Source organism: Chiloscyllium plagiosum, chromosome 7 (assembly GCF_004010195.1).
Source record: "Chiloscyllium plagiosum isolate BGI_BamShark_2017 chromosome 7, ASM401019v2, whole genome shotgun sequence".
NCBI classification, from domain to species: Eukaryota; Metazoa; Chordata; class Chondrichthyes; order Orectolobiformes; family Hemiscylliidae; genus Chiloscyllium; species Chiloscyllium plagiosum.
This window is the reverse complement of record NC_057716.1, coordinates 32,192,739-32,212,433: the sequence shown is the minus strand read 5'-3', so window position 1 is coordinate 32,212,433 and position 19,695 is coordinate 32,192,739. Positions and strand designations below refer to the sequence as shown.

The 19,695-nt window shown below is 42.4% G+C and overlaps 1 protein-coding gene across 1 annotated transcript in view; it reads left to right on the top strand.

Annotated features, from left to right (window-relative positions):
• LOC122551442 (aldehyde oxidase 2-like) overlaps positions 1-19,695 on the top strand; it is a 109,311-nt gene that overhangs the window by 38,499 nt on the left and 51,117 nt on the right. The window contains exons 12-15 of the mRNA XM_043693363.1: positions 5,500-5,669; positions 9,859-9,970; positions 14,610-14,732; positions 16,955-17,048. Coding sequence (XP_043549298.1) covers positions 5,500-5,669; positions 9,859-9,970; positions 14,610-14,732; positions 16,955-17,048 — 499 coding nt within the window. The remainder of the gene's footprint in view (positions 1-5,499; positions 5,670-9,858; positions 9,971-14,609; positions 14,733-16,954; positions 17,049-19,695) is intronic.

The following is a 19,695-nucleotide window of genomic DNA, read 5'->3' as shown; positions in this document are numbered from 1 at the left end:
GTAGGAATAAGCAGGACATTTTACAAATGGCAGGTAGTGACTAGTAGGGCACTGCAGAGATCAGTGCTAGGACCCGAGCTATTCACAATATATCTTAGTGATTTAGATGAATGAACGAAAAGTAATATCACCAAATTTGAAAATGACACAAAGCTGGATGATTTGGATGGGTTAAGTGAGTGGAAAACTGCATGCATGTAACATGGATAAATGTGGGGTTATCCAACCTTCCTTTAGCAAACTAACAAAGGCAGATTACTATCTGGCTCTAAATTGAGACAGGGCTTATGTGACTTGGGTGTCCTTGTACATCAGTTGCTGAAGGTAAGCACACAGATGAAGCAGATAGTAAAGAAGGCAAATGGTATGTTGGCCTTCATAGAGAGAAGCATTGAACACTGGAGAAGGGATGTCTCACTGCAAATTTGACAATTTCAGGATATCACTATCCCAAGCCCTGCCTCCTCATTCCAGGACCAAGGATGATAAGTTGATAGGAAGTTTGGTTTATTGCTTGGGATTCTTCCACATCCAAGTCATGAATTATTTGTGCAATGCAATCTGATGAATGCTTTCAGATTTCTTTAGATTTCCCAACAAGGGTGGTAAGATTCCTCCACTATACCTTGCTTAAAAGTATTAACTGGGCATTTATGATTAAGATTCCAGTGTCTGGGAGTCAGTGTTCAACTCTGGAATCTTCAAGTCTTGCCTTCTGAACTGACTACTCCTTGCTACCCTCTAATATATTAATGCTCTGGTAGGCACTCACCAGATGACTGGGATCTGTGTTAGATTGTATTTTATCTGGACTTAAACTCCTCTTGTAACAGTTACAAATGCAACGTAACCTCAGGGTTACTAACTTTTTCTGTTCTGTTACTTTGGGGAATGGTTGGCCCCCTTACCTGTGCCATATCCTTTGGGACACTACTGCCCGCAGGTAGTCCCAGCTGTGCTGCTCTGTGGTTGTTCCATTAGGTGAGGCACTTCTCTCTGTATTTGCATGTCTCTCTGGGGAAACTCCCTGGTCTCCCTTTAACCTTCAGGAAAGTGCAAAAGTAACACGATTGTGATAGAAGGGGATTTCAAGTTCCCCAACCTTAGGGGCTGTCATAGTGTGAAAGGTTTAGATGGAGCAGAATTCTTGAAATGCATCCAGGACAGCTTTTTAAGGCAGTATGTAGATAGACCTTTAGGTGAGGAACAGTCCTAGATTTAACGTTAAGTAACAAAGCAAGTTAGTGGTTGAAATATCAGCGAGGGTGTGTTTTACAGACAGCAATGTTAGATTCAACATTGTTCTGGAATAGGTCTGAAATATAAGTTGTCACCTGAGGGAAAATCTGAGTTTAATAGAATCTGATATGATTCAGGTAGTATAATAAAACAAACAAATGTGGATGCTGGAGATCTGAAACAAGATCTCCACAGAATTTGCTGGAGAAACTTTGCAGGTCTGGCAGATTCTGTGGGGAGAAAGCAGAGTTAATGTTTCGAGTCCGGTGACTTCATAGAACTGGTTTGGGTATGATTTGGGCAGAGCGGGCTGGGAGCAGATACTATCTCAAAACAACGGGTTACATTTCCAGAAGGAAATAGAGAGAGTACAGCGCAAACAGCTTCCAATAAAGAAAAAGGATAGAACCATCAAAATCTTATGAAGCAGGCATGTTGGGGAATATAACAGCACTGGATTATGAGTAACTGAGGGCTCAAAACAGCAGAAGCCTAGAGGAATATAGAATTTGCAAGAAGGAACATAGATTAGGAAAGCAAAAAGGCGACATGAGGGGATACTGGTGGGTAAAATAAGCAAAAGTCCTAAATTGTTTTATGGGCACATTAAGAATAAAAGAATTATGAAGAGTAGGGGCCATTTATGTCCACAGTGGTCATTTGTGTGTAGCCAGAGGATGTAGGCACAGTTCTAAATGTGTCAGTATTCAGAAATGAGGGAGATGGTATGGGTAAACAAATCAGAGAGAAGGTCTGTGATACAACTAAAGAAATTAACATAGTCAGAGAGGATGTTCTGAATGTTCTGGCAGGCATAAAAATAGAGAAATCTTCAGGGGTGGATGAAATGTACCATTGGGTGGGGTAAGGGAGAAAAAGCAGAGGAGAAAGTGAAGACTGCAGATGCTGGAGATCAGAGCTGAAAATGTGTTGCTGGAAAAGCGCAGCAGGTCAGGCAGCATCTAAGGAGCAGGAGAATCGACGGATCGGGCATGAGCCCTTCTTCAGGAATGAGGAAAGTGTGCCCAGCAGGCTAAGATAAAAGGTAGGGAGGAGGGACTTGGGGGAGGGGCATTGGAAATGCGATAGGTGGAAGGAGGTTAAGGTGAGGGTGATAGGCTCCAGCCGTCGTGTTGCTATGGTCTGGCGATGGAGGAGTCCAAGGACCTGCATGTCCTCGGTGGAGTGGGAGGGGGAGTTGAAGTGTTGAGCCACGGGGTGGTTGGGTTGGTTGGTCCAGGTGTCCCAGAGGTGTTCTCTGAAACGTTCCGCAAGGAGGCGGCCTGTCTCCCCAATATACAGGAGGCCACATCGGGTGCAGCGGATGCAGTAAATGATGTATGTGGAGGTGCAGGTGTATTTGTGGCGGATATGGAAGGATCCCTTGGGGCCTTGGAGGGAAGTAAGGGGAGTGGTGTGGGTGCAAGTTTTGCATTTCTTGTGGTTGCAGGGGAAGGTGCCGGGAGTGGAGGTTGGGTTGGTGGGGGGTGTGGACCTGACGAGGGAGTCACGGAGGGAGGGAGAAAAAAGCAGAGGCCCTTGCAAACATTTTCAATTCCTCTCTGGCCACAGGAGAGATACCAGCAGACTGGAGGACAGCCAATGTGGTACCATTATTCAAGAACTGAGCAAGGAATAAACCAGAAAAATACAAGCCAGTCAACCTAAACTCAGTGGTGTGGAAATTATTGGAAGTAATTCTGAGGGACAGAACTAATCCGTATTTGGAGAGGCAAGGATTAATTAAGAACAGTCAGCATGGTTTTGTTAAAGGGAGGACATGTCTGACCAAGTTGATAAAATGTTTTGACAAGGTGACCAGGTGTGTAGATGAGGGCAGTGCTTTTGATGTAGTCTCTTTTGATTTCAGCGAGGCTTTTGAAAAAGGTCCCACATGGGAGACTGATAGCAAAGGTAAGAGTCCATGGAATCCAAAGACGTTTGGAAAATTGGATCCACAATTGGCTGAGTGGAAAGAAGTAGAAGGTGATGATTGAGGGTGCTTTTCTGACTAGAAGTCTATCCATTGCAGACCCACAAGGGTCAGAGTTGGAGTACTTGTACTTTGTATAAATGATTTAGCCTTGAATGTAGGAGGGTTCATCAGTAAATTTGCAGAAGCCACAAAAATTGATGGGGTCTTGAATAATGAGGAGGATATAGGTGGGCTGGTAAGATGGGTTTAGCAGCAGAAAATGGAATTCAATCCATTATATGGCTAAATGTGAGGTAATATACCTGGACAAGGGAATACATGATAAATGGGAAGACCCTGGGAAGCACCAAGGTTCAGAGGGAGTTTGGTTTGCAAATTCACCAGTCCCTTAAGGAATCAAGTTAGGTGGATAAAGTGGTTAAGAAGGCATATGGTATACTTGCTTTTATCAGCCGAGGTGCAGTGTTTAACAACAGGAAGGTTATGATGGTACTGTACGAAATGTTGGTTAGGGCACAGCTGGGGTATTGTGTGCAGTTCTGGATTCCATATCATAAGAGAGATGTGATAACATTAGAGATGGTCCAGAGGAGATTTTCCAGGATGTGGCTGGAGAATTTCACTTATGAAGAGAGATTGGACAGACTGGCACTGTTCCTTAAAGCAGAGGAGATTGAAAGGAGACATGAATCAGATGTATAAAATTGAGGGGCATAGATAGGATAGACAGGAAGAAACTTTTCCACTTGATTAAAGGAATTAATGACCAGGGAGCATCAATTTTAGGTAAAGGGAAGAAGATTTAGAGGATTTGTGAGGAAAACCTTTATCACCCAGAGGGTGGTGGGAATCTGGAAATCACTGCCTATAATGGCAGTAGAAGCAGAAACCTTCAGAACTCTTCGACAGCATTGAAGACAGTATGGATGATAGCATAAAATTTCAAAAGGATATTGATAGACCAAGCGAATGGGCAAAACTGTGGCAGATGGAGTTCAATGATTGCAAGTGTGAGATTATCCATTTTGAACTGAGAAAGGATAGATCAGGGTACTTTCTAGATAGAATGAAGTTAATTACAGTGAATGTTCCAAGAATACAAATGTGCTCAGGTGCACGGATCTTTAAAATGCCATAGATAGTTGCAGAAAATAATCAAGAAAGCTAATTGAATTTTGGCCTTTACATCTAGAGTACTGAAGAACAAGGTTGCAGCAGTTATACAAAACCCTGGTTACACCCCACTTGAAGTACTGAGAGCAGATCTGGACACCACATCTTGGGTTGGATATATTGGATATATTGAAGGATACAATGTAGGGTTACAAGAATGATGCAAGCATGTATTTAGGGGATCTATGAAGCAATATTATACAATACAAATTAGGCCTGATTTGTCTAGAACTTAGAAGGTTAAAGGGTGAACTGATCTAAATTTTCAAGACATTAACAGCAAAAGATAATTAGATTACTTACTTAATTAGATTACTTACTTACAGTGTGGAAACAGGCCCTTCGGCCCAACAAGTCTACACCGACCATCCGAAGAGCAACCCACCCAGACCCATTCCCCTACATTTACCCCTTCACCTAACATGGCCAGTTCACCTAATCTGCACATTCTTTGGACTGTGGGAGGAAACCGGAGCACCCAGAGGAAACCCACGCAGACAATGTGCAAACACTACACAGACAGTTGCCTGAGGTGGGAATTGAACCCAGGTCTCTGGTGCTGTGAGGCAGCAGTGCTAATCACTGTGCCATCATGCCATGGGGGGAAGGCATATTCTAGAATTAGGGTCAGACCATTCAGGAGAGATGTTAGGAAGCACTTCTATACACAGTGAAAGATGTTTGGAAGGCTCTCCTGTCAATGGTTGAAGGATCAATTATTAAATTTAAATATAAGGTAAATAAATGTCTGTTAATAAATATTTGATAATATTTGTTATAGAATATGGGCCAAAGGCAGTTATGTGGACTAGGCCACAGATCAGCCATGATCTCATTGAATTGTGGAACAAGCTTAAGGGGCTGAATGGCCTACTCCTGTTCCTCGGTTCCTGTAATGTTTAAGAAATATTTAGGTGTGCACATGTGCCAAAGAATACAAGAAGACCAAGTGCTAGAAAGTAGGATTAGAATAGTTATGTGGCTGTTTCTGTCTGATGCAGACTCAATGTCCCAAAGGGTCTTTTTCTGTCCTGTAGATTTCTGTGGCGATACAACTTCTTACTGGGGAAGGAAAGCTCCAACTATTTAAGCTAGAAAAATTCCAGGATTGTTCAGAGCGTTAAATGACAATGATTTTGTTTTCTATACAGAAAGTTTTTTCAGATCAGTTTTCTGGGGATGGAGTCGGGCAGCCAGTGATGCACCTTTCTGCGATCAAGCACGCAACTGGAGAGGCTGTTTACTGTGATGATATACCGAGGCAGGATGGGGAGCTGGTTTTGGCATTAGTCACCAGCACACAAGCTCATGCAAAGATTGTGTAAGTTCATCAACTGCAAAGTGAAATTTTGCTCCTGGGGAAAAACTGAAAACCATTTTTATGTAAGAACAGGAACAGGAATGAGGAAAAGGTGTAAAGCCCAATTATTTTCCCCTATTTAACAGATCATCTATGGTGACTCTCTCACCATATCTCTCAACCACTCATCTGGTCATAAAGCGTTTGGCTGGGAGATTTTGGAGGTGGCCAGAGCCTTACCATCATATCTGAAAGAAATGTTTATGGTGGGGAGTGATGGGATGGAGAGCTAGATTTTTCAAGTGCCGGTAAATTAAGTCGATCCTATCATGGCTTCAGTCCGATTAAAGATGGTAACCCAATTCTAAGAGCTGACTAGATTTCATAAAGAGGTATTAGCTTATTCAATTAATCGATCTGTGATTGATTGCAAAGCTTCAGTCACACTGTTGAGCAACAATATGCTGAATTCCTTATGGCTGCCCCAGTCCCATTTAAGCTGTTTTAAGCTTTCCCACAATTAAATCCTGTTCCATTTACCTCATACAATATTCCCTTTTGATTTCTCTCATGATCAAACCTTGAACACACTCTATTCCATTGTTCCATTTCACACACATTCTAACTTTGCAGCTTGTCTCCTATGTGCATGCTGTTCCAGTTTACATACAGCCTAACGCCTGGATCTTACAATTACATCCTGCCAAGTTGTACTGGTACTGCTACAATGACAATGTATTGATGATTTAAACATCCACAAAAAGAAGGAGATATCCAATCCATCCAATTATGTCTCCATTGGTGTATCTCTGATCAGCAGCAAAGCGATGAAAGATGCTATTGACTGTGTAATAAAGTATAGTTTATGATGATGCTCAGTTTGAGTTCCACAAGCACCATTCAGCTCCCGAGCTTGTTACAGCCTTGTGGAAGCACTTTGCACACAAGGATGGTAGAGGTTTGACACTCTTTTCCACAGTGGCAGTGGAAGCTGAATCAGTTGTTAATTTTAAATTTGAGGTTGATGAATATTTATTAGGTAAAGGTATTGTGCTATTTGGGCCAAAGGCCGGTATATGGGATTTGGCCACAGATCAGCCTTGATTTCATTGAACTGTGAAGCAGGCTCAAGGGACTGAGTGACTATTCCTGTTCCTAATGAGTCAAGAGAACCTTCTCCGACCCGCTTCTCATAAAGTTACATTCGTTTTCAAATGAACTATACCGATGCAGCTTCATTAATTCTTTGTAGAAATCCATCTTTGACGTTCCATCTCCTTGTTTATATCGGGATAGGTATATACCACAGGACAAGAGTTCTAGCTGGAAGAAAGGCAATTATGATGTGATCAGGCAAAATTTAGAATATGTAGTATGGGGAAGGAAACTGCAGGGGATGGGCACAATTGAAATGTGGAGCTTGTTCAAGGAACAGCTACTGTGTCCTTGATAAATACGTACCTGTCAGGCAGGGAGGAAATGGTCAAGCGAGGGAATCGTGGTTTACTAAAAAAATTGAATCTCTTGTCAAGAGGAAGAAGGAGGCTTATGTAAAGATGAAATATGAAGGCTCAGTTAGAGCACTTGAGAGTTACAAGTTAGCCAGGAAGAACCTAAGGAGAGAGCTCAGAAGAGTCAGGAGGGGCCATGAGACGTTTTTGGCAGGTAGGATCACAGAAAACACTAAAGCCTTCTATAGGTATTCTGTCAGGAATAAAAAAACTTTCTGTCAGGAATAAAATGAATGACTAGAGTAAGATTAGGGCCGATCAAGGACAGAAGTGGGAAGTTGAGCGTGGAGTCTGAAGAGAAAGGAGAGGCACTAAATGAATTTTCTTTGTCAGTATTTATGCAGGAAAAAGACAATGTTGTCAAGGAGAATACTGAGATACAGGATATTAGACTAGATGGGATTGAGGTTCACAAGGAGGAGGTGTTAGCAATTCTGGAAGGTGTGAAAATAGACAAGTCCGTGGGCCAGATGGGATTTATCCTAGATTTTTCTGGGAAGCTAGGAAGGAGATTGCAGGGCCTTTGGCTTTGATCTTTATATCATCACTGTCTGCAGGAATAGTGCCAGAAGACTGGAGGATAGCAAATATTGTCCTTTTGTTCAAGGAGGGGAGTAGAGACAACCCTGGTAATTATAGACCAGTGAGCCTTACTTCGGTTGTGGGTAAAGTGTTGGAATGGATTATAAGAGACAGGATTTATAATCATCTAGAAAGGAACAATTTGATTAGGTATAGTCAACATGATTTTATGAAGAGTAGGTCATGCCTCACAAACCCTATAGAGTTCTTTGAGAAGGTGACCAAACAGGTGGATAAGGGTAAAGCGGTTGATGTGGTGTATATGGATTTCAGTAAAATATTTGGTAAGGTTCCCCATTGTAGGCTGTTTCAGAAAATACGGAGACAGTGAATTGAAGGTGATTTAGCGATTTGGATCAAAATTGGATAGTTGAAAGAAGACAGAGGGTGTTGTTTGATGGGAAATGTTCATCCTGAAGTTCAGTTACTAGTGGTATACTGCAATAATCTGTTTTGGGGCCACTGCTGTTTGTCATTTTTACAAAGGTGATTTAGCGATTTGGATCAAAATTGGATAGCTGAAAGAAGACAGAGGGTGTTGTTTGATGGGAAATGTTCAACCTGAAGTTCAGTTACTAGTGGTATACTGCAATAATCTGTTTTGGGGCCACTGCTGTTTGTCATTTTTACAAATGACCTGGATGAAGGCATAGAAGGATGAGTTAGTAAATTTGCAGATGACACTAAAATTGGTGGAGTTGTGTACAGTGTGGAAGGAATGTTGCAGGTTGCAGAGGAACATAGATAAGCTGCAGAGTTAAACTGAGAGGTGGAAAATGGAGTTTAATGCGGAAAAGTGTGAGTTGATTCACTTTGGAAGGAGTATCATGAATACAGAGTGGTGGTGGCTAATGGTAAGAGTCTTGGTGGTGTGGATGAGCAGAGAAATCTTGGTGTCCATGTGCATAGATTCCTGAAAGTTGCTAGCCATATTGATAGGGTTGTTAAGAAGGCGTAATGTATGTTAGTTTTTATTGGTAGAGGGATTGAATTTCAGAGCCATGAGGTTATGTTGCAGCTGTACAAAAACACTGGTGTGGCTGCACTTGGGAGTATTGCGTACAGTTCTGTCGGCACATTATAGGAAGGATGTGGAAGCATTGGAAAGGGTTCAGAGGAGATTTACCAGGATTTACCAGGATATACCTGGTATGGAGGGAAGATCTTATGAGGAAAAGCTGAGGGACTTGAGGCTGTTTTTGTTTGAGAGAAGAAGGTGAAGAGCTGACTTAATAGAGACATCTAAGATGAGGAAAGGCTGAGGGACTTGAGACTGTTTTTGTTTGAGAGAAGAAGGTTGAGAGGTGACTTAGTTGAGACATATAAAATAATCAGAGGGTGAGATAGGGTGGACAGTGCTAGTCATCACCATCCTTTTTCCTTAGATGTTAATGGCTAGCACGAGGGGACATAGCTTTAATTGAGGGGTAATAGATATAGGACAGATGTCAGAGGTAAGTACTTTATTCAGAGAGTAGTAAGGGTGTGGAATGCCTTGCCTGCAACAGTGATAGACTCACCAATGTTAAGGGCATTTAAATGGCCATTGGATAAACATAATGATGATAATGGAATAGTGTAGGTTTGATTGGCTTCAGATTGGTTTCACAGGTTGGCGCAACGTCGAGGGCCATTGGGCCTGTACTACGCTGTAATGTTCTATGTAATAAATACCAACATTTCATTTGTCTCCCTAATCACTTGCAGTATCTATCTGGATTCAGGTGGAAAGTTGAGATTGAGGATTGGCCATGTTCTTATTGAATGGGATAGACAAAATGGACTATTGCCTTCAATTTTTTTAATTAACCTGTTTTCAAAGCAACGTCCTCAGGAATATTATTACATACCTCTGCAGCAGGTGGTAATTGAACCCAGGCCTCCCAGTCCAAGGGTAGGGCCACTGCCACTGCACCACAAGAGGGCCACTAACAAATTGTGATCAACTTGTTGGTCAATGTACTCACCTCTGGAGCAGGTGGAACTTGAGCCTGGGTCTCCTGGCTATTGCTGTACCACAAGAACTCCCCAAATCCTGCTCTTATTTCTTATGTCATATACTTTTAAACCCAGTTATCCATTTACTGCATCCATGTTTATTTCTCACTGTGATTCAGGTCAATTGATGCATCGAAAGCACTGCAGCTCCCTGGAGTTTTTGATATCATCACAACTCAGGATATCCCAGGGAAGAACATTGGCATGGATGAGATTCTGTGTGAAAGTGAGGTAAAAGCTGCACTTTTTGTCAATCCCATTATCAATCCTGATTATGTTTACTATTCTTCAAAAGCTGCAATTTTATTAACCATTGTGAATATAATGACTGTCGTAGTTTTTGATTTAAACTTTATCAAGCAAGCTGTGCATTCCCCTTCCAATATTTCAAAGACATCCTGTTTACCTTGGGAAGTCCATTAGTATACGAAGGAAAAAGGTTCCATCTTTAACCCTTAATGATCTTCAACAAATCTATCCTAGTTTATCCCCAATCATCCCCTCTCCTACAGACCCACACTCACTTCAATCAAAAATACACTTCTCATATTTTTACAATAGTCATTAATATCAGCAGCCCTCCCACGCTAGAGACACTGCTTTTTGTTCAAAACAATCATCTTTCCTATTGCTTAGTATCCTACTTGACTTTGAACTGCTACCAACATTTGATGCATGAGGCTTCCAGGAAAATGAATTCTCTCACCTCTCTCTCTCTCTCTCTCTCTCTCTCTCATTGTTATCAGTGAGCTATTAAAGGACCATCCCCTCTTCCTTGATCCTCATCCAGCACTTCAGTAGTTTCCATGCCTACTTGGAATTCATCAACTGGTGCCAAGTTGATGGATGTGAGCCTTCCAAAAGTGTTGTATGTGATCGCTGTCTGCAGTCATCTTTTGAGATAGACAGTAGAGGTGAAGCTGCATCTGGTTCTACTTCTCTAAACTTGGTTGGCCTCACTCATAAGTACATTGGTAACTGTCTGCTGAATCTTAGTTGAAAGGTTGTAGAGAACATGGGGTTGGAATGCTGCCTTTGACATAGGCTATGGGCGCAGCATCAGGCACAGACCTCTTAAACTGAGCTGGCATGGGTTCCTTCTATGGGCAGCTTTCTGATTAAAGTCATCAGTTGTTCCATCACTTTTGGTTGTCATGTACCAGATCTCGAATTAAAACTGATTGAGTTTACCTGACCATTGGGTTTCTGTTGCTCCAAGCTTGATGGACATTGAAAGCAGCTGAATGTGTTGTTGTCTGTAAATACTTCAAATTCTGCACCAATCAGAAGGTCTTTGAATTTCTGGGAAATACCCTACTCAAAGCTATTACTTCACACTGGTGTAGTTTTGCATATTTCTCTCATTTGGTTTGAGACTCTGACTGGCATAAGTGACAATCATTCATTTCTGGCCTTCAATCTGTGACAGCACTGCTCCTAGGCCAAGAACATGCAACAGCTTCCAGTATGAAATGGAGATGGAAATCAGTAGCCAGGCACCAGCAATGAAATAATCTTCTGTTTAAGGATCCAGAAAGAGTCTTCTTCGGCTGGGTTCCAACTCTTTGCGATGTTCTGTGAAATGTCAAGTCTTGTACATCCTTTCCCACAAGATTCTATAACATTCTTTAGTTTTCTTGGGAAGTTGTCAGGCAAAGGGGCTAACTGCATATAGCCTTGCAGAAACTCCTATTGTAACCAGCTGATCCACGCATTTCACTCTCTGTCTTGGACTGGGACCACTTTTCTGTACCACTTAATTTTCTCATTTTGAGGTGTACTGCCTTCCTCAGTAACAAATGGCCAAGGTACTGTACTTTTACCTGGAAACTTTGGGACTCTTAATTTGACTTTTTAGGTTTAACTTTGACAAGCAGGCTCAGACAGTGCTCAGTGTTTTGTGGTTCACCTCAAATGTTGAGCAAAAGACACATTGGACTGAAAATTCAGGTCATCAAATGCTTCTGCGTCACAAATATGAAGGTGGCAGGAGCATTACAGTTCACAAATGAATTCTAATGTCTTATAAAGCCCTCTAGTTCAATTTCCTCTGTGAATGACTGAGGCCCTAAAAATCTATATCAAGTTTGGCCTCCTGTTTGAAAATTGACAGTTTCAAAATCTCCAATCCACTCCATCTTGCTAGGTACTCCGTCAACCTTGTCCATCACTACTTTGATGCCTGGCCTGCGGAATCCTAGCAACCATATGAGAGATTTAAATGCACAGACGGCTTAAAGATCACAAAGCAGGAATTATTTATTCCCCTGGCTCAGGTCTTTGTAAATATTAACAGAAGGTAACGTTAAAACAAGGAAAAGAGAGTATTTACTTTGGATTGAGCTTATAGATCACACATTAGTCGAGGAATGCTTTGTGACAGCATGGTGGCTTAGTGGTTAGCACTGCTGCCTCACAACACCAGGGACCTGGGTTTGATTCCAACTTGGGTGACATTCTGTGTGGAGTTTGCACATTTTTCCTGTGTCTGTGTGAGTTCCCTCTGGGTGCTCTGGTTTCCTCCCACAGTCCAAACATGTGCAGGTTAGGAGAATTGGTCATACTAAATTGTCTCATAGTGTTCAGGGATGTGTAGGTTAGGTGCATTAGTGAAGGGTAAACATAGAGGAATGGGTCGGGGTGGTGTGGACTTGTTGGACCAAATGGCCTGTTTCCGCAGTAAAGGGATTCTAAAAAGCTGTGTCTATCTCGCTCCAGAAAGGGTCTGCTGGTTCTATCTAGCTTCCCTGTTTGGTACCCTCCCTTACTATCACCATCTGCTACTGGAGGCCCTATTGCATAAAGAAAACAGCCTCAGCCTATTTAATCTCTCTTCACCCAAAACTCTCCAATCTTGGCAACACCCTTATACATCTCTGTTGTTTCTTCTCGAATACAAACAGATTATTCTTGTAATGTCATGATCAAAGCTGTCTGCAATGCCTGACCTACAGCCTTACCAGAATACAGAGAATTTTGGAATTACACTCTGCTCTCACCCTGCCGTGATTTATAAGACACAGTATTGTCTGACTTCTTAACCAGATTCTACCCAATTCTGCTATCTTTAGGAATCTGTGGATATGCACTTCAAGTTTCCTGTCAGCCTCTAGCATTCTCAATATTCTGCCATTTATTGTGTGTTTGCTTATTTTACTTTACTTCCTAAATGCATTACCACACACCTCTAGGTTAAATACAGCTTGCCACTTTTCTTCCCAAATGACCTATCTATTGATAATTTCCTGTTGTCTGCAGTTTTCTTCCTCACCATCAAGCACATGGCCAATTTTTGTAAAACTTACAAACTTTGTAATCACGCCTCCTCTGCAGATTTAATACTGAGTTTCAAGAACCTAAGAAATAGGTGCAAGAGTAGACAAAGTGGCCTGTCGCTTCAGCTCTGCCATACAGTACGATTGTGGCTGATCTTGTTCTTCACCTTCACTTTTCTGTTCATTACCCATATTCCTTGATTCACTGAGAGATCAAAGATTTGTCTATCCCATTCTTGATTGTATTAAATGATAGAGCACCACATGGAGAACCCCTCTGGAGTAGGGAATTCAAAGACTTATAAGCCTTTGAGTGAAGTAATTTAAGGTGAGTAAGGGTTAGGGTGGTAAATGGGTGGTTCAGGGAGCCAGGTGGGAAGATGATTAAAGGAGTCAGGTGGCAGGTAGGTAGGTAAGGGGATTCGGTTGATGATGTGTGAGAGGGACGATGACAGGAAGGGAAGGGGATAGTGAGGCAGGTGTGTGGGTGATGGGATAGGGTGGCAGATGGGTGGGTGAAGGGTAAGATAGATAATTGGTGAGGCTTAGGATGATAGGTGGGTAAGAGGGTACTCAGGCAGCTGGGTAAGGGGATAGGGTGATAGGTGGGTGAAGAGGTAGAATGGCAGGTGGATGAAGGGATAATGGCACAGGTGTGGGTGAGGGTTTGGTGGCAGGTGGGTAAGCAGGAAGCCTGAGTAAGGAGATGCCTGAGTGAGGAGATTGGATGACAGGTGGCTGAAGGTGTAGGTCGGCTCAGAGGGCTGTTGGACCAAGTTGCAGAGGGACCTTAAGGCTCAGCAGGACTGTCAGGTTTGGTCAGAGATGTGGAGGACACAGGGTAGTTGGCAGTTTGGGGGTCACTTGGCATGACGATGTGGTTGGGTCACATTGGCATAGGATGGATGGTGGGGAGATGGGGAGGTAGAGCAGTTATGTCAGGTTGGATCATTGGGGTAGTATCTGAGGGTATGTGTGTGTCACTGGGGTTCAGGTTCAGGGGATAGTTGGATGGGGCCAATCGGGTCAAGTTAGTGTAGTCAGGTCAGGCTGAGGTGCTTTGAGGGGAGGGTTAAGGTCAGTCTGTGGCCTGGTATGGTTAGGGGTGAGGGTGGGTGCAGTGTATGGGGTGGGGGGGGGGGGGGGGCATGTGTGTGGGGATGTGCGCAGGTAATAGTTGGGTTGGGTCTGAAGGAATTGGAGGAAAGTAAGGAGATTGGGAGGAGTTGGGAGATTCAGTTGTAAGCCAGAAATTAGGACTGCCAATAATCTGTCATAGTTACTCGGTAATTATCCAGTTTAATGAGACAGAACGGTTTGAAGATCCCAACTTTAATTCAGAATTGGAAACTTTTGACCGTGGGCTATTATCCATTGTTAGAAGTTGCTAGACAATTCTCTCATCAGTGTTCCACTACATCCTTTGGGGCACCGTCCATTTCAGAGACCAGAAGATCTGGTCCCAAATAGCAACTTGCAGTAGTTGTAAAATTCTTGCTCAAGCCTTTAATGACGGAGACATTACACACATACTGTGAGAACACTTGCTGCCTCTTGAGTCAGTCCTGGCCCTTAACATACTTTATTTTATGCAGGTAACCTGTGTGGGACATATTATCTGTGGAATCGTTGCAGACAACCAGCGACATGCCAAGATGGCAGCTGCAGCCGTGAAGATATCGTATGAAGAGCTGGAACCCCTTATCCTCACTTTGGAGGTTGTGCTATATAAGAGCAAAGAAAACAATGATATATATTGGTATATAAAGTGCCCAGCCCCCTTGAACACATTCCATCTTGTTACTCGCTCCTGAGTATCCATTATTGTGTGACTCTCTTGATGTATTGAAGCCTTTAACTCATTCATGGGTATTGTTTACAATAAGTAAACTATATAAACCTCCCAATTTGACTCCAATCTGTAACTCATTCATTGGTACCTATTATTCTACTTTCAAAAAAACTGGACTCTGACAATTAAATTCCAATCTCTAATTCACTACTGGGTCTCTGTTATTCGTTATATGAACTTCTCAAACACCCAATTATATGATAGCCTGCTACACTTTACCCAATAGGGAGAATGTGAGCAGTACTGGTGTGGGTGAAAGGTGTAAATAAAAGATGTGTGAAAAGGTGGCATTCATCTGGGAGACATGTACAAATGAAGGTTAGTGGAGTGGAGGTGTCAGGGTATGGCATTAGGAGAGCCTATTCTGGGGAGAAAGCTGACATATATCACAGTGAGAGATTTTGGAGGGAATGGGGCGAGGAAACACTGAGTGGTTTGGAGGTGAGGGAACACAGAGGGAGGTTTCAAGGAGTGGAGATAGGGAACACAGTGGGAGATTTGTGAAAGTAGGGAGGGGAACTGCAGTGGAAGGTTTGAAGGAGTTATATTTTTTCTATGTGCGTGTGGGCATTTCTGACAGCATTTATTGTCCATCTGTTAATACTCAGAGTTTTCAAGAAGATTTGTAGCTCAGGTTGTGGATGAGGTTGTTGACTTGCTCGCTGAATTGATATCATTCTATGTAAAATCATCAGTGTGCCTCATGTGAAGCATTGATGTTCTGTCCCGCTTGCTATTTATTTGTCTGGGTCTGCTGGGGTTGGTGGTGTCATTTCTGGTTTTGATGCTGGTTCTGTATCTTATTGGTTAGTATATGGGGTCCAACTCTACATGTTTGTTAATGGAGTTCCGGTTGAGTGCCAGGCTTCCAGGAAATCCCATGCATGTCTCTGTTTGGCTTATCTAAGAACACCAATGCTTCATTGGAGGCACACTGATAATGTTACCTAGAATGGTTATGAAACGTCTGTGAGCAAACTTACCAGCTCAGTGAACAAGTCAACAACCTCATCTCTAAATGAGAGACTTGCTAGTCTTTTTCAGAAGACAGTCAAGAAACAGCCAAATTGTTGGGGGTCTGGAGTTTCAAGTAGCTCAGAATGGGTAAAGATGGTAGGTTTCCTTCCCTGAAGAACTTTAGAGGTGAACCAGATAACTCTTTTACAACAATTGTTGTTAGTATAATGGGTCATCAATGCTGAGACTACCTTTGTATTACAGATTTATTAACAGAATTTATATTCCACCAGCTACCATGGTGGAATTTGAACCTATGACTCCAGAATATCAGCCTGGTCCTCAGTATTACGAGGTCAGCAACACTACACAGTACATCATGTGAGGAAACACAATGGAATGTTGGGAGGAAGCTTTTTAAAAATTCATTCTGTGAATGTAGGCTTCACTGGCTGGACTAGCATTTATTACCCATCCTTAGAAGTTGAGAAGGTGGTGGTGAGCTGCCTTCTTCAACCTCTACAGTTCATTTGATATAGTTAATCCATTGCAACATTTGGGAGGAAGTTTCAGGTGTTTGACCCAGTGACACTGAGTGAAGAGCGTAATATTTCTGGGGAATGGGCAAGATGGTATGAGGGCCAAGTGCAGTCAAGTGGGACTAGTTTAGTTTGGGGACATGGTCAGCACAGATTAGTCAGAAGGGTCTGTTTCCATGCTGTATGATCCTATAAGACAACACTGGATTTTTGGATGCTGTGGAGCAAGGGAAAACAGTAGGAAGTTTTGACAGCAGTAGGCAAGCAAACATGGTAGTATGTTTGGAGGGATTGAGATGGAGAGTTTGTGGCATGATGAGGGAACACAGTGATGTTTAAAAGGGGTCAAGGCAGGGAGTTCTAGTTGGAGGTTTATGTGGAGCTAGGATGATAGGTGATTTCTTCTTTGGAAGAATCAAAGGTATGAGGAGGGATTTGGGTGAGGGGTGGGGGTGTGGGAAGTCAAAGTTTCTTTCTGATAGAAGAAGAGTTATTATTCATGGATTATTTTGATGCCATCTCTATAGATTTGAGATTGTGCTTAATTGTGATTGATGTTAATAAAATGCCAATGATTTTGACACCTGTCTAGGATGCAATTCAGCATAAATCCTTTTATGCCCACTTCAAACTGGAGAATGGAAATGTTGATGCAGCATTTGAAAAAGCTGACCAACAAGTAGAAGGTACAGTAAAATATCATAGAGTTTGGTAAATTGTTACTTCATGGGCTGTTGTCTGAAATCATGACCAGCATTTTAAGTTTTGCACAACTTTGCATTGATAAAATTAGGAATGTTTTCATTTGTATTTATACAGAGGTTCACTGGCTGTATTTCAATTGAGCGGTCATATTTCCTTTCGAGAGTTCAAGGCTATGGAAGGAACAAGAATATATTCCAAAATATTCTAGTCCATAGAAATTTTATATTGATGCTCTAATCCTAATTGGCTCCAGTCTTAAAGATAATTAGATTAATTTAATCATAAGAGTTTCTATAGCATGGAAAGAAACCCATCGTGTCCTGCCAATCATCAAGCAACTATCAACTCTAGTGCCATGTTCCAGCATGTAGCCTGTAAACTTGTCTGCTTAAAGTGATCATCTAAAGATTTCTTATGTTGTGCAGGTTCATAGCTCTTTGAAAATAAAGTCGCAGGTAGATAGGATAGTGAAGAAGGTGTTTAGTATGCTTTCCTTTATTGGTCAGAACATTGAGTCATGAGCTTGGAGGTCATGTTGTGGCAGTACAGGACATTGGTTAGGCCACTTTTGGAATATTGCGTACAACTTTGGTCTCAGAAGGATGTTGTAAAACTTGAAAGGGTTCAGAAAAGATTTACAAGAATGTTGCCAGGTTTGGAGATTTTAAGCTATAGGGAAAGGCGGAATAGGCTGGGGCTGTTTTCCCTGGAGCATCGGAGACTGAGGAGTGATGTTATAGAGGTTTTTAAAATCATGAGGGTCATGGATAGACAAGGTCTTTTCCCTGGGGTGGGAGAGTTTAGAACTAGAGGGCATAGGTTCAGAGTGAGAGGGGAAAGATTTAAAAGAGGCCTAAGGGGCAACTTTTTCACACAGAGGGTGGTGCGTGTATGGAATGAGCTGCCAGAAGAAGTGGTGGAGGCTGGTACAATTGCAACATTTAAAAGGCACCTGGATGGCTATATGAATAGGAAGGTTTAGAGGGATATGGGCCAAGTGCTGGCAAATGGGACTAGATTAGTTTGAGATATCTGGTCAGCATGGACAAGTTGGACCGAAGGGTCTGTTTCTGTGCTGTATCATCTCTATGACTCGCTGATGGTTCCCATCTTGACCTCTCTTCCAGGCAGCATGTTCCAGATTACCACTCCCTTCCTCCCCACCATGCTCCCCTCCCCCCTCCCAAACCACCACCACCATCTGGGTGAAAAACCTCTTCCTAAAATTCCTCTAAATCTCTTGCACTTAAATCTATGCTCCTGGTTATTAATCGCTCTACTAAACAATTTCTTCTTAGCCACTCTATCTGTGCCCCTCATAATTTTGTACATCTATTTTGTGTGTTCCTCAGCCGTCTCTGCTCCAAGGAAAGCAATCCCAGTCTATCTAGTTTCTCTTCATACCTGAATTGCTTCAGCCCAAGCAATGCCCTGGTGAATCTCTTCTGCACTCTCTCAGACAATCACATCCTTCCTCTTGTGTGGTGACTAGAACTGCACACAGTACTGCAGCTGTGGCCTACACAGTCTTACACAGCTCCATCACAATCTTCCTGTTCTTGCATTCGATATTTTAATGAATAAAGTAAATATCTGATATTCCATCACCATCTTATCTATCTGTCTTATTAGTTTTATGGATCTATGGACATAAACTGACTGTGTACTTCCAGAGATCCCATCATTCATTGTGTATTCCTTTGCTTTGTTAGTACTTACAAAATGCAATTACACTTTTTAGGATTAATTTATTTTTGGTACTGTTCAGTCAATCTGACCAGTCCATCTACATCATCCTAAAGTTTTCTCTTCACTATTTGCCACCACCATCTTTTGTGTCATTTGTGAGCGTACTGAATAAATCTCCTACATTCATGTCTTAAGCACTATTGTACACCACCAAGAATAAGCGATCCAGCCCTGGACCCTGCAGTATGCTATTAGACACAGGCTTCCAGTCACAAAAACAATCTTCAACTTCACCCCCCTGTGTCTTGTCACTAAGTCAATTTGAATCCAATTAGCCAAATCAACCTTCATCCTATGGCCTGTTAGCTTCTGGATCAGTCTGTCATATGAGACCTTGTCAAAGGCCTTACTGAATTCCTGCACTATCCTGATTAGCACATCTCGCCCTCTTCCTGAAAAGACTCAATCAAAATTTTCAGACATGATTTCGCCCTGACAAATTTGCAGAAATGGAGCAATTGCTCAGGAATTGGAAAATGATCTAATTAGGTCATTCCCCATAGTTAATTCTGAAGGACATGGGGAAAAGCGTGAACATCCACTACACTAACACCTTCCACCCCGACCTCAAATTTCATCCACTACACTAACACCTTCCACCCCGACCTCAAATTCACCTGGACAGTCTCGGACTCCTCCCTCCCCTTCCTAGACCTTTCTGTTTCTATCTCAGACGACCGAATCAACACGGACATCTACTACAAACCTACCGACTCCCACAGCTACCTGGACTACACCTCCTCCCATCCTGCCCCCTGTAAAAACGCCAACCCATTCTCCCAATTCCTTCGTCTCCGCCGCATCTGCTCCCAGGAGGACCAGTTCAAAATACGTACAACACAGATGGCCTCCTTCTTCAAGGACCGCAATTACCCCCCC